The sequence below is a fragment of the Drosophila yakuba genome, chromosome 2R (assembly GCF_016746365.2).
Source record: "Drosophila yakuba strain Tai18E2 chromosome 2R, Prin_Dyak_Tai18E2_2.1, whole genome shotgun sequence".
In the NCBI taxonomy this organism is placed as follows: Eukaryota; Metazoa; Arthropoda; class Insecta; order Diptera; family Drosophilidae; genus Drosophila; species Drosophila yakuba.
Genome location: NC_052528.2, coordinates 11,736,941 through 11,752,600, shown reverse-complemented (window position 1 = coordinate 11,752,600; position 15,660 = coordinate 11,736,941). Strand labels below are relative to the sequence as shown.

Below are 15,660 nucleotides of genomic sequence, written 5' to 3'. Positions count from 1 at the left end.
TCGATCTAAGCGAAAATCGATTGGTTTGAATATGTTCTCCGATTTTAGATAGCTTTTATGGTTTTAGTTCGATAACAAATTTGGCGGCATTTTATTTAGTATTTAAATTATGAGACATAGGAATCTTGTGGTAGCGCTGATGCACTTAACACCAAAAATGATTTTCTTAAAAAAAACTTAATAAATTATGGTAAATATTAAAACCAAATCAGTTTGAAAAATGTAGTCTTTCATGTTTGAAAATTGTCTTTAAAATTACAATAAAACTGGACACAATTATTAATTACTCCGTTTGAACAGCGTAGGCTATCACCCATTTAAAGTAAAACACTCATTTTGACTTTTATAACTCTCTTTTAATGCGTACTAATATCGATTACATGTCTTTAATTTGAACTTATTTACATATGAATTGTATGTACAGAAAAATAATAAGAAAACAATAATTCGAACTTGCCTAAAGTAGCAATTCATTTGCATATGACATTATCTGCCCCCATCTTCCAATCTCCGCCAAACTCTTCGTGCGCTTTTCGTGGGCTCTAGGACATTCTCTCAGTCTTAAACGATTTAAGAAACTATGGCAAAATTTTAATTACTCATTACAAATTGCATAATCATTAAATCTCTCTGCTTGACTTAAAGTTAACTGCGGTTAATTAGAGTTAGTGCGTATTAAGTGCTGTACGCATAATGGCTGCATTTCGCTGCATTTATCACAAAACTGAGCGAAATGCACTCCACAGTGATCCAGTGAACCGATGTTCCTCCACTGACCAGACTTAATCATAGGCTTTGACTAAATAATTGTAGAATTAACGCTAGACGATGAATAAATTAGGGCCAGCCAAGGTGATCATTCTAAAAAGGAGAAAAGTTCTGATTACAAGTTATACACTCAAGGAAATAAGTGGTTACTTACCATGTGCGCTGATCAGACTACGTGCATCCCAGAGGGACATTTGCGACTGGGAGAGACGGTGCTGTGGTGGATACAGTTTGTACGGGAAGTACGAGTGGTGGAAGGTGGCGATGGGAATGGGTTGCGCCGGCTGCAGGAATTGCTGGTGCTGGTGCTGGGCCGAGATCTTCCGCGAGATCTTCGGCTCCTTCTTGGGCTTGCTGGCTCCTCCGGGGCACGGCTGCTTGGAGGATTTGATGAAGTTGGGAATCCGCGCCAGGAGGCCACAGTAGTACGGATCATCCTGCTTCTTCCGCTGCTGCGACCCGCTGCTCTTCTGCCGCTTCTTGTCTGCATAGATGGGCATCAGCGACCCGCCAGATTCGTAGTCAGGCTGCAAGTGTATAAGGAAAAAAAATAATTTTAAGCCGAGTCTTTTCCCAAAAAGTGTTTAAACGTCTGCATTTTCACATCAAATAAGTAGAATGTAAAATTTGTTAAACTGTTTCTAAATTGAAACCCACCTTGGGTACATATGGACCCTCGTTGAGGAAGGCGGCACTGAAGATGCTGCGACGTCCCTTGCTGGAGTTGCTCGAGTGCTGGGAGTTCTGCGAATCATCAGAGGCGGCGGGCGTGGGATAGATCAATCCCACCTGGCTTTCGATGGTGGAGTAGGGATCCTCGCTGCTGTTCGTCAGCGGCACTCGCATGCCCATCGCATCCAATGACTTGGGAATCGTTTGAAGGCGACTCCTCAGCATGTCCATGGCCACCACGTTGACCACGAGTATCCAGACCGGAGTGTTGATTAGATTGTTGTTCGACTTGACCAGCGATACGGCGGACAGGCACTGCCGTTCCAGCCTGCCGCGTTCCGGATAAGTGCGCGCAAACTCGCGGTTTATGTTGGTCTGAAACTTCTTCATGTCGAAGAGTCGAGCGGAGGTTCCCGCGGTGAGAGACATCTGCGGCATTTGTATAATGTCGCCACCGATTACCGTCTCCTCGTTTCCTTGCGCTGTGCTGTTCACGTAGATGCTGCTCTTGCCATACCGCTTGATGAATATGTTGCCGGTGTCGTCCATTTTGATCTTGAATCCATCGCCGATGGACTTTTTGATCACCTTCGTCTCCGCATCGCGCATTGGGTTTTCGAATCCATTCAGGCCAATACTGTGGATTTAGGGATATTAAATAAGTTGGTTCTTACATGCTTTTTAAGAAAATTTGACTGTATAATGAAACCCACCGCACTCCATCGAATCCGTTCTTAGATCCGTTTATGGTTATCACAGAGGAGCGGGCGTAGGCCTTGGCCACGCGGCGATTCTTCTCGAAGACAATTATCTTGGCCCAGATCTCGTCGTCGATTTGCTCCCACTTGGACAGAACCTCGTTGATGTGATCCTGCGTGGGGTCAATAAGTACGGATAATGATGAGCTAGAGATCAAATGAGTTTTAATAGACAGAAAACGCACCCTGAAGAGCTTCTCGCGATCGTGCCAGACGTCTTCCTCCTGCTCTTCCTGCCCTATGGCATCCAAATTATCCAGGGAGCGCGATATGATCTTGCGGCGAGAAATCATCTTGTTGGTCTGCTCGCTTGATTCGTTTCCTCTGCAACGGTAGAACATTTTCCGAAATTATTATAAATAATTATGAGACAATTAACCTGCGCCACCAGCGGGTGCGAATGACTTTGATTGGATCTGGGTAGCAGTCGAAATTAAATCCCCGACGAATGGGACACGCACTGAAAAGATTATTAGGCAATCAGTCCAATCAATCTGCAAGCCAATGAACTCTGCGCACGGATGGCAACAATGGGTGTTTTTTGGGCTTGGACTTTTTGTTAGGTAGCTCCTTGGGTCGATCCATCGAATCACCAATGTCACCGCCTCTAATTGAACGGCTGCGATGCCTTGACAATTGTTTGCTGTTAAACACTTTGTCGAACACTACTCGCATTTTTGCATTTATGTATATTGTTGTTGTTTTTTGTGTTCGGGTCAGGCCAACTGGCCTGGCATTTCAATTGGCCATTTGGGGTTTTCCTTCAAAGTCAGTGTGATTTGCTTATGCATCGCACTGCTGTCAGCGTTTTGTGACAAAATCCAGTAGTGGTAGCCACTGTCAGGTGGATTGGCGGTCAGCCACGTGATTGGCATTAATTGCGGGCCAAATGCGATTTACCAATAAATGAGTGTCACATATTCCCGCGGCCAGTGGCAATGAAAGTGAGTCTGTCTTGTGGAACATAGCTTCCCATTCCCAATCCAAAATGTGACATTTCTAAGCGTGGTCAAATTAAGGGCACTACATGCCCTGCATTTTCTATGACAACCGAACCTCTTTCGTGCCCTAATTTAAATGTTTTTTAAATTACCCAGAACTGCAGTATGTGCGCTTTAATGGCCATCGAGCGAGTTTCCCATCGAGCATTCACAAACATGGATTCCAACCCATTGAAGCCGCCGACTTGGGCTTTCTATTTGGGTAAGCGTTGGCGTTGGTTCTTTAAATAACAAACCGAATGACCATAAAACCTGATAAGTGTCACGCACTTCTCTGTCTCCAAAAACTTTGTGCTCGAAGATCCGTTTTGGCCAGAAGAAATTTCAAATTATAACTGGTTTTCTTTTTGGCAAACTCTAAGATTTATTGCCAATAATATTCTGTAAGACCATGTAGACACGCCCACGAGCCGGAGATTTTGACACTGTTTGGCACTGAGAAATCTATGAGACATTTAGGAAAAGTTCTTAGAAGGATTGAGTTACTTACATCGAATGAGATTCAATCTAATTACTTACACACTCCGTAACCTTTTGATACCTCGAGAATTCCAATGAATTGACCAACATTTTGCTTAATTAGAACCCACTCCACTTTCATTCATGAATCAGAGGCCCTGCTGTTAATGATGGCCAAACATCGCAAAGGTATCACCGCCTAGCCACGACTTGACCTCTTCTCGACTGGAAGTCAAAACCCCAAGAGCAACATTCAGTTGCGTCTGTTTCATCTTCTATTTTAGAGTGATATGAATAAGTTCTTGGGGTTCCTACGTCAATGGGGTTCTGGTTTTTTCTGTTTTGTCTTCTCTCGTCGGAGTGTTTTATATTGTATAATATATACGCATAACATTTCGTTCTTTTCTCCATCGCCGGCGATGTTCAGCTCGGTTTGCTTCGGAGTTTTTTGCTAATAAGTATATAAAATCTTTTTGTATGCCGAACGTGATGTTGATTTTTTGGCGATGATCGCATTCAACAACAAGAACAACACTCACCCGAAACATCTGTATACGAGTATAAAGACAGGGGTATGAAATTTAATTATCTAGCTGGCCTTTGGTTATGAAAAGTTTAAACTGCATTAAATAATTAAAGCTTCTTACATGGCCAGCAGATGATTTATCTTGTTTGCTGATTTATTAATCCGCAGCTCGGTATGCTTGTTTGGTTTTTTGGTGCTAGTTGAATTGATAAACAAAGCGGTCTCTTAAAAGTCGAGCTGCCCTTTGGGAGCCAGGCAGCAAGTCCTAAGCGTGCAGCAAGTTCGTGTCTTGAGTCTTTCGATTCAGCACACTTTCCGCATACCACAACCCGCTTGCAATTAATTATGTAAGCCCGTCAAGGTCGATGCGAGTGTATTTTTAGCAACGCGGCAACTGTTCTGTGCGTGAGTACGCAGTTTATCAGTTTATAGAACCATATATGTACATACATATACAGCCCCGTACCAGTTCCCCAAGGCCGTGGCGCAGAAGGAAGTCTTTCGTTGCGAACTCCGGACTCCTTTGTCCGCTAGCTAAGCCGCTTAGCACTCGGGTAATTGGCAACTTTGGATACTATGAGTCAGTTGCAATTGCGCAATTGTGTGGCATGTGCCATGCACTTCTAGGGGCCGTTGCCTTTCAAATGGGAGCGCGTGTGGCAGAGACTTGTCATCTAGAGACCCACACCCAAATGTAAGGCACCCAAAGGCAAACATAGTTGCAGCTCGCCTTTCAGCTGCTGCTGTTACGGTTTCTGCAAGTTCTTGACGCCCCAGCCAACCTTGAAAGTGAACCGAACCGAACTGAACCGAAACTGGAGCTCGCATACTTGTCCCATGCATTTACAAGTACGGCTGGAACACGTTTTGGGAATTTAATGCGACCATTTATCATCGAAAGCAATATTTCTGCTCTGACTTTCGCAACTGGAAGGGAATTGCAATAAACGGTGTATTTCGGACTTAAATCAGCGGAAGTTATGGGCACTCAGCGACCAATCAAAAGTGAAACATTTCAATTTAGCATTTCTTTTAATTCGCCACCGCCCGAGATTGTCTTTTAATGGCATAATGATTTAAATGCAAAACAAACAAGAAACCGTACAAAATAGTATGAATTGTTTGCACAATGTCGCGGGCGGCTGTGCACTTGTTACTTTTTCGAAGCAACGCAACAAAAGTCAGTCAACAAACAACACCATTAACAACAAAAACAGCGCGGGCATCTGTGGCTTACATTATTATGAGTTGGCACTTTATGGGGACGAGCTCCATGTGAGCAAGGCGACAAAACAAAACAAGCACCAGCAGCAAGAAAATGAAAATTAAATCGCATATTGTTACTGAGGAAGATGGTGATGATGAAAATAAAAATGTGATATATATATAAGTATATATGTATGGAGGCGCACGCAACATGCCAGAAAATCCGAGTCAGGAACCCATGGATGAAGAGTAGTCTGTCTTGGTCGCCCGAGACGCTGGGCACGTGTGAGTGTCATAATCATCAAGAGGTCTTCAGATAAATGTAGCTTGTATTAGAAAAGTAGGGTATGCCTTGGTTGTTACGAAATCTGCTTACATTACTCTAATCCTATTCAAACTTATTTTTATTAAAAACAACTTTTTTTTTGTAAAATCAGTTTCATACACATACTTAAATGTTACTTTATCTATCACAAAATAAATTAGGCATTTTAACAAAATTATTCTTTCACGGATTGATAAATGTAGGTTATCTGCTTTCATCCGATAGGCTAATTATAAGCTGACTGTAAATGTGCCATTTTTCTCTGCAATCATTGTATCTCAACCCATCTGTCGAACTGAACCCATTTCTCTCAGAACTCATCTTTCAGATCGCGGATCTTGAAAAAGTTAAATGCTAATATCTAAATGCCTTCGCACCTATCTTCGCATCTGAACCCGTTCGCTGGATTTATGGATGGAAAGTTAGGGCATTGGGACTGCGCCATTGTGTCGGCCTGCTCACTTGCTCCAATTCTGGCTCGGATTTGGATTCGTATTCAGACTCAGATGCGGAGATGCTCCGCTGGCGGGCCAGCAACTCCCCAGTCGGCTTTCATCTTTGTGGGGCTCTGCACAATGCGGCGTATGCGCAATGTCTGCTCTGTCACTCGATGTGCATGTCAAGCCGATGATTGCATCACCATTGCAGCAAATGCTGCCACAGCAGCAGCAGCAGCAGCAAAAGTGGCAGTGGCAGCTGCTCGGGGCAGCGTTTTTGCGGTTGGAAAATCGGCACACGAAAATTATAAATTCCGATTTTCACTTGCCTCGGCGCCTTTCATAATATTTTCACTTATTTCTCTCCCATTGCAGTGCTGAGAATTTGCAATTCTCACCAAAGTATTTCGTGCCAGGAAGGCGTCCAAAAAGATATAATAAAAGAAAAGACAAAAAAAGGAGCGTAAAACTAAAGAAATCAAACTGTTGCACAGCACTTTCGTGTGGCTTTGACTTCCGCTTTTGTTGCTGTTGCCATTGAGTGATTATTATAGCCCGACATTGTTTTTAATGTTCAAATTACTTGCAAAAATTCGGCTTTTATTTGGCCAAGCACGTTTTGGGCCTTGGCATCAGTCTATTCTTAGGCCTCAACAAGTGGCGCACAGCATTCTTGCCTCCAAAGAAAATAGTGCCAGGTCCAAGATGACTTGCCATGTGTCGTTTTCGGCTAATTTAAATCTGACTTGTTATGTTCTGTGGCACTCGTTCGCTTTGATTAGTCATCGATTTGATTTGTTTATGCTAATACCTTTGGCAGCCAGTACGGCAATTGGTAAGTGACAGTCGCTCATGATTCATGACAAGCATTGAGCACCGAATTACATCATGGAAATGAAAACTCTTCAAACCGATTTATGCCAATCAATAGAGTCGTCGGCGACTACAATGCAGCTGAAATACAATTAAAGAGCAGGAAAAGACTCCACTCGTAAGCACTTCAACAAAGGCCGTTCGTATTTCTTGTATTTTTATTTCCCATACATATTTTTCACCCCGCTTAATTAGAGTTCATTAATTTCGGCTCCCAATTGAAATTGAGCTGTCGCCGCGGCACAATCAAATGCGTAATTAACAATTGCGTGGATAATTGGGTGTAAAATTCTAGCTAAAGTGGACATAATTCAGGGGCAACCAAGCGACTTGAGTGCTTGGGCCAAATGGCCCTCAAATGTGGGCCAGGCCAAAAGAATCGTTGGCTGTCCTAATTAGTCTTTCGTTTGGCATGCAAATAAGTCTTTCTGTTTACATAGATCTCCAGATGCGGGAATAGCGAATCCATAACAAAAGGCGAGGAAAAATAAACGGCGAATAGGCCAAAGACCCCCGGAAGATGGAAGAGATGCTATATAGTATATAGTTGGCTGAATCACTTGACGAGATCGCCAAGATTTCGGCAGCCTTCCTTATTTTCGGGAATTTTGTATGCATTGAACGTTTCGGCCGAAGTGGAGATTACATCGCTCATAAATTCTGGCCAAGGCAAGCGGCCAAAACCGCACTGGGCTGACATTTTTCGGTTAATAAAAATATGAAATTATATCAGCGTTAATGCTAATCTTCGTGTAAATTAAGCACACGCATTTCGAATGCGAACGGGTTTTCCCAGGGCCAGTGAAGGTTGTTGAACAGTTTTCCAGTGCAGTGCCGACTTCGGTTTTGTCTTGGTTTCCATTCCATGTCCGAGCCATAGAACCTTTTGTGCAGCCCAAACAAAAGACTCAGGCAACGAACTTGATTTTGTAATTTACATGCTAACACACATTTGGCCCAGTATGTACTATATAGCACGGTTTTAGCTTTGCTTAGCTTATAGCTTTTATTTTACATTCATGGACAGCGTGTTTTAGTGGCCTTTGGCGTTTAGCACATCCACCATAAAACCATGTTTATTTATAAGACACCGCAGAATGCTAATTAAAAACTGTGCCTCGGCGCTTGTCGGTCTGAACATCTTGTCTCGGACAATTTTGCCGCCAGATGATTGTACAACACAATTTAAGTGCCAATCAAACGATCTTCCCTGCCTTGCGATCGATCGTGCATTCATTTCAATTAGCAACGAACGACAAAATCAATTCCTTCAAATGTCAAGGTCGCAAAGGGGGATGGGATCACTTACCCTGCTTCCAAGTGCAATACGACGTTTGGTTATCCGTAAGTTTACTGATCGGCTCTGGATTTATTCCCGAGTGCGAATCAGAATGGTACTTGCAACGCCTACGATCAATCAACCAGCTAGGTTTCTGCTCAATTATGTACTGTTTTTTGGTTCTTTTATTATTATATACTCTTCGGGCTTTACATTTGTCTTTCAATCTCTATGGGCACAACACTCTCAGAACTCTGCGTTCGCGACGATTTTAACGATTTTACGATTTCGATGCGATAACGACTTCTACTGAGCCTCTGCTGTGGGTTAGTAGCTGCTCGCTGTTAAAGAGTTAGGTAGTTAGGCGGTTGGAAGCGCGCGCAAGAACCGCTCGCCTCAAGCTGCGTGTTTCGACTGCTTGGCTAACGGTGAGCCCCACAGCAAGACAGCGCCAACTTGTTGGCCAAAACTGGCCCGAAGTTTCCCCAGCCGAAGGCCCAAACGAAGCTCGCTCGCTGAGTAAACGCCACTGCAGTCACGATCGCGAAGAGGGCACTCTGAAATCGCGCTTTTCTCATCGCTCGCAGACGACTGTCGACTGGCAAACAAGAAGGTTCACAGAGATTCTTAGAAAGATTCTTTATGTAGCTTCTCAAACAACAAAAAACCGATGATACTGAGTCTGTTAAAGCATCTTCGCAAAACAAGATCTGAATTTTATAACTCTTGTTCAATTTAAATAACTTGTTTTTTAAAAGTCTCATTGTACTTAACAGTTCATATATCAGAGTTGAATATATTCAAATTGGGAATGTCTACAAAATTAAATGCCATCTTGCCTAATATAAAGGTGAAAGTTAATTATTCGAGTTTATAACTTGTGACTGTAAAAGCATATAAACACAAATTTAATTTGTACGGTTCTGTGAGAATTTATGATGCATTCTGATATTTTACACACCTATGTATCTTTTTAAATACAAATAATAAATAGAAGAAATAAATCTAAAATAATACAATTTGTAATTTTTAAATTAACATTTTGAAATTAACATACTCTTGAAGTAAAGAACTCGTTCTCCTCCTTCAGTGCTTTGAAATTAACATTTCGGTATTTCTTTATTATTTTCGCATGTTGAGCGTGTGAATTACTTTTGATTTGTTTAGTTCGCTCCCGTCGCGGATGTATCTGCCTCAATTCCCTGGGTAATTCCCCCCCATCAGCGAGCTTTTCTATTTGGCTCTGGTTTTTGTTTTTTGACTAACCTGACCGGCGACATAATTTAGACCGAGATTCGTCCGTTTATGGCAATTGGCTTATTTGGTTGGGCAGCATTAAATGCAATTTATGTGCTTAAAGTTGTGAATCATGGAGGAGGGTGTGGCGGTCACTTAGCATAGAATGGTCATGGTTCCATCCCAGAGCAGCGCTGGATTTCCCTTTCACAAGTCAATTATCGGGGTCTGCCAAATTGACGTTGAGCTGAGCTCACACAGATGGAATGCCCAGAGATCGGGGTGCTTTAAATAGAACTCCTCGAGTGTCCGGCTGTCATAATCACAATGCTCTTGGCTATTCAATCACCGCCTGAATACGTATCGAAAGGCTGCGTTGTGCGGCAATAATTGCCCAAGAATTTCATACACTCAATGTACAAGGTACGATATATTCGCAGCTCTGCTGACCATGTTGTAATCCAAATATAATTTTTAGCCACTGCCTTGTTACTGTTTTTTTTTGTTTTGTTTTTCGCTATTTCAATTAAAAGCCAACGCCAAACGGCAAATGGCAACAGCTACGGCAACAGGTACAGTAAACAATGGCAGTTGTGGGCCGGGTGAAGGGGAGGGCTCTGTTTGGAGCATGCCAAGCAGGTCGTTGTTTTAATAATCATTACAAATTGCTTTTGGCGTCGCGGACCAACGAACGACCTTGCTACATTAAAAACGGATAATAAAATGAAACCAAAAAGCAAAAAAAAAAAACAGAAACAGAAACGTTGGTTGGGAGAAAATGGCTAGGCAAATACATAGGGTTTTTTATTTTTGGCAACAAATTGAGAAATTTGCAGGCACTCCATATTTGCTAATTGAAATCAAGGTTGGTTAAGCAGAGATATGGTTTTAAATTCTGATATTAAACACTGTTTTATGCACAAATTTGTGGCTGCTCATCGCGCTAAAATAACAATAATACTAACAATAATAGTAATGAATTGTTTGGTCGCCTTTGTTTTAGCCATGTTGTACAAACAATTTCCGCATCGTGTTGTTTGTTTTGGCTTCTTGGTGCGATTTAAATCGCCAGCGTTAATTCGTGCTGACACACAAAGAAAAAGAGCTGGCTAAAAATAATGGCAAATTCTTGGTCTCGCACCTCAAGTGACTTGGTGGATTGTGTGGGCTGATGGCGCTCAACGTGGCGTATGATTGATAAGCGAGTGGTTCTAGCCCACGGCTGGATTAAGCATACGCCATGGGTGCCGCCCTTTGCCCGATCACAGCCAATCGATCAAGGAAAATCCTTCACAGAACGGAACTATGATTCAGCCGAGAAACAGCTGTGACGTAACTCGAATTATAGCTAACTCATTAACTTGATACAAAAACCAGGTGTCAACGACTCGAAGAAACCAAAAGTTAAGGTCGCTGCTGCAACCTTCAGACTGTAATTTCACAAGATTGTGACTCTTTTTGGCATGCAGGAGACGCGGTGCAATTTAAGAGCTTTTTAACGCCCGGCGAACACCGATCGAATTCAATACCCAAAAAATAAGAAAAACCGACACAGATCCAAAAACCGAAACACGAAGCCAACATCAAAATCAAAACAGTGGGAAAAGGTTTCGCTCTGGGTGTGTTAATTGAACCGTCAGCAATTTCCGCATACGCAGCCTTGAAGCCTGGGAAACTGCTCGGCAAACCCATTTGGCCACCTCATGTAAGTAAATTTGTGGCCATAATTTGGCACTCAATCTGTTTGAGGCGTTAACAATTATGTTAAGAACTTGCTGGCGATGACGCGGTCCAAATCTGAAAGTCTCTTAAAATAGGTGCCCTGAGTGTGGCCAATTTTATTCTAATTGCCTAGCGGTAATTGGTTTGGGGAATGGTTTTTTGGGAAACTACTATAACTGACTCTTGTGTTATTTAAATTTCCATTATTGTTCGAATAGTGTACAAATCCACAGTGTTGTATTAAAAATCTGAGGACATATATAATTATAAAAAACACAATACCCAGATATTAAAATGTAATGGATTTTAAAATTACATTTTAACATATATAATTTTTACATATATAATTATTAAAACTTTATTTAAGTTCTGCAATATCTTTTAAAGAGACTCTTTAAAGGTATTTCCATAAATGCTGTTTTGGTATTTCAGTTTTGATTTTTCGGCGGCCTTGCCCGCGGCAACCTGAGTTTCTTGCACGCTGGTGACTCAGATGAAGACTTTTCACACGTCAAGAAACGAAATGCTGAAATACGATGGCTATCGCAGGGCCACAAATCGGGGGAGAGATGCGTATTCTGTAGGCTGCCTTGTTCGATGCTATCGGAAACATGCGCCATTCATTTCACACGCTGCAACGTGCCGAGGTGCAGGTACAAACTGCATCTGTACTGTGTACAGTGTACACCATGACTGTATCGCCTGGAGGATCGGCAACACGCTGACTTGCAACACGGTCAACAAGGTGTAATTAACTGCCAGCACCAGCTGAATCCGAGAGGCGCCATTAGAAAGAAGCCAACGATTGGCAAGTGGCAAGTGGCACAATTCCCTAATCGCACACGGCAACTTGCACTTTTCTTGGCCAGGCATTAGAAGCCGCATGGAGTGCTCAGAACTAGAATCCGTATGCGAAACAGAACCATCAGAAGAGCACTCCAGTTCTTGTTGCACAAGCACGACAACTGCGAAGAGTAATTGTGCACATAATTCATGGCTCAAGGCCATGTCGCAGCAAATGAATTTCGTTTTCAGCACCTCGCTCGAAGGATGGGTGCCTCCATTCTACCCGAGATGGGGCTTCTTTGTCCCGAAGATGGATGGACTGGGTTTGCGGCTGCTGTTCTGTGATAGCCGCGTTATGGCAGCTTATTTATCAAGTTGCTAGGCGAAATTAGCACAAGCACAAGCAACTGAAACTGAAAGCTGAGGGACCGAAAGACAACCAGTTTGGTAGCGAATGCCGTCTGCAATAGGCGATGTAAGTTTAATTATAATAAATGTCAGCTTTAAATATGCAATTAAGCCAAGTGTAGAATGCTGCCAGCAGAGAGCAAGAGAAACTTGTAAATTAAATTAATTTAAATCTCTCAGGCAATAAAATAAATCGTGGTTTTATCTGCGTTAAGTTGCTGAAAATGTGTTTAGTGAGGATCATTTAAGTATAAGGCAGTTGGGTGTAAATAAATCAAAATGTAGTGAAGATAATACAATGTTTGCATAACAATGGACATATTTGTTTTTTTGATAATAATTATATAGTAAGTAAATACGAATTGTCATTAAAATTGTCGGAAATTATATATTTTAAATTTATTTACAATTTGTTGACATAATAGTTAGCTAGTTATTAAGAGCTGGAGAGGCATCTGATAAAGTGTCAAGAAGACGTTCAATACCCCTTAGATGCATTACTTAGACACATTTCTTATTTAGCTTTATAAATCATCCGCCTATAAATAAGTCTAACTTAATGGAATGACCAAATGCCAGTGGCAGAGTCCCGGCGATAATGCGCCACAATCACTCACCCAACTATTTATAGAGCGGCAGTTTGAGAAATGGAAAGGCTGGGAATTCCCCGATCATAATTCTCAGGGTCCAAAGGGATCGGGATAAGGCTAACGCAAGAGGTTTTGGCCCTGTGGTCGTGTGGCTGCATATTTATCGCCTGCTACTTGTAATTGGCACAAATTGTATGACGTTTTTATGCTATTTGCCTGCTGGGGCATGAATAATTGATTTACACGGTGTTTGTGCATTTGGCCTGGCCTTCTCGTAAATCTATTCGCCAGTAGCAACTGCCACTACCATCCCCATCGCCATCCTTATCGTTTTCGCTTTCTGGCCTCCAAGTGGGCCCATTAATCAGAGGCCCCCACATACGGGGCATATATCATGGGTTGGCGCCCACGCTTGGGGATCCCATGGGGATGCACTCTAATGATTTTATGGCAATGTTCGCCATAAATCATCGCAGTCGAACTGGAAGATCTCACTCCCGCGACTTCGATGGCAATCGCGACACGCGTTGAAACTGCAATTAGCACAATCTCGCGGCTTAATCTTAGAACATTAATTAGTTTATTTAAAGCGGCTCGAAGTTGAGTCGCTCTCGACGTCTATTGCATATGGACGACAACTTAATTGCGGTAATTATGCATTAGCTCACATCGGAATCATACGGTTATAGCTGCCCAAGAGATGACCTTGCCGAGATCTTATCGAGCGGCGACTTCAGGGGATGACGGTAATGCAGACTTGGGTGTTACATGTGTATCTAGCTGTAAGTCGCTTTGATAAATAAAATTCCGCGTCGTTTACACACGATTGCTTGCTATATTTTGTTATAAAGTGGAGTAACATTTTACATAGTAGTCAAAGTCAAATTCAAAATTGGTCTCAGTTGTATTCGGATGCTTAATTACAAGCCATTCGAATTGTGTATCACCAAAGAAGTAATGCGGTCCATAGCGTTTTTACTACTTATAATTTTCCTTTTGGGAACCAATCCGCTCAGGATGCATATTAGTGGCTGTCAGGACTGGCTGCTTTTTAGGATCGTTCTCTTTCTTCAGGAGGGCATATATGTATACTGAAGAATATTTTATAAACAAGAACTATTGTTAAGGTGTCCAGAGACAAGAATGTGTATAATATACCCATGAATATATAACAAGTCACATTTACTTTCCCGACTATCTTTTCAAAGTAGTGTCACGCGATCAACGTGCATATTCTTGGCCCAATCTGCATACTGGTATCTAAGTCTGATCTAAAAGGCATACTAAGCCCGACTAACTACGCATACATAAGGTGTAAGTCGGACTAAGCTGCCATATGAGTATGCAAATGCCGCTGCTGTCCTTGAATAATCATCGCTGAGACATTTGATACAATACAAACCGTCTTGTGATCAGAGACAAACTGTTGTATTTTATTATATCCAGCAGCCGAAAATCATTTGGCTGGGTTCTTTTGTAACCTGTTTTCAGAATTAATTCACATTTCGGCTTGCGTCAAGAGCAGAATCGGCTATCTAACATCGGGTGGTGATATCAATCTTTATAGTTCAGGCAAAGTTAGTTGGCCCGCCCGCAGAAAGAAACCGAAAGGCTAAGCCAACTCTTGGTTTCAATGGATCCCAGTTCCAGCCTCGACATCATCAACTTGGGATCGGTTCGGTTAAAATTATTCTTTTAATGCCTTTCAGCTGCCTGAGTAGTTGGCAACTGAAAATAAAAGTGATTCGTTTTCAGCTCTAATCGGTTTGTGTAGTTTCATGTTTGTTTTTACTACTCCGATGGCACTACCATATCATTGGCTTAAACTCGTTTTGCGCCTCTGATGAATGCGCAACTGTTGTTGCCTTAATTGTTATTAATCTGTTACTTTTTAATGGCATAATTAAATAAAAATAAAACGCCAATATGTAAAGCAGGCCCACGCCTCCTAGATTTACGGCCGTTTGAGTTGAGGCGCAGACATGCTCATGACCACTGTCCATCAAAAACGCAATCTACATACAATGATCGATCTGCAGATCGCAAACATGAGGTGGGCGTGGGCGCTGGAAACCTAGTTTGCTGAAACAAAATATATACTTTGGAAATCGGAGCTGTATGAAACAAGAGATACACTTGTATCAATCAAAAGGTATTTGAATTTCTATACAGGCAAACAACTAACACTTTAATATCTTTAATGAATACATAAGATTTTAAGATTTCATGAAGTCTAATATTTCATAGTACACTATTTCTGGCGATACTCTTTCCAACATTAACTAATGCTTTGTTACCAATTTATTGTAATTTATGATTTTCCTAATGCTAACCAATAAATTAACTATAACGCTGCGAATACATATTGGATGCAAAGCAATTAGTGTGATTTCCTATTTGGCTAATTTGCAGAAAATTAAAACGGGTGTGCTATGGCATTCTGGCATTTGATTCCGTTTATTTGTTTGCGGGACTTGTGCCAAATCGAGCAGAAACCACAAATGGTAAAATGGCAAAATGGCAGCAAACACAAAACGGAAGATTAATGAAACTCGAGTACACAGAAATCGACGAATCTGCAGATATATGGCAAATCCAATGTTAATGGCGCTCT

At 41.9% G+C, this 15,660-nt stretch overlaps 1 protein-coding gene across 1 annotated transcript; it reads right to left on the bottom strand.

The window, feature by feature from the left end:
- Positions 1 to 334: 334 nt before the first annotated feature.
- LOC6530216 lies at positions 335 to 8,728 on the bottom strand. Its single transcript, XM_002091118.3, has 6 exons — positions 8,335 to 8,728; positions 2,384 to 2,522; positions 2,154 to 2,311; positions 1,426 to 2,077; positions 923 to 1,295; positions 335 to 861 (listed from the first exon to the last, which is right to left on the bottom strand). The coding sequence occupies exons 2-6, from the start codon at positions 2,489 to 2,491 to the stop codon at positions 857 to 859; spliced, it is 1,296 nt and encodes a 431-aa protein (XP_002091154.1). The 5' UTR covers positions 2,492 to 2,522; positions 8,335 to 8,728; the 3' UTR covers positions 335 to 856.
- Between the last annotated feature and the right edge of the window lie 6,932 nt (positions 8,729 to 15,660).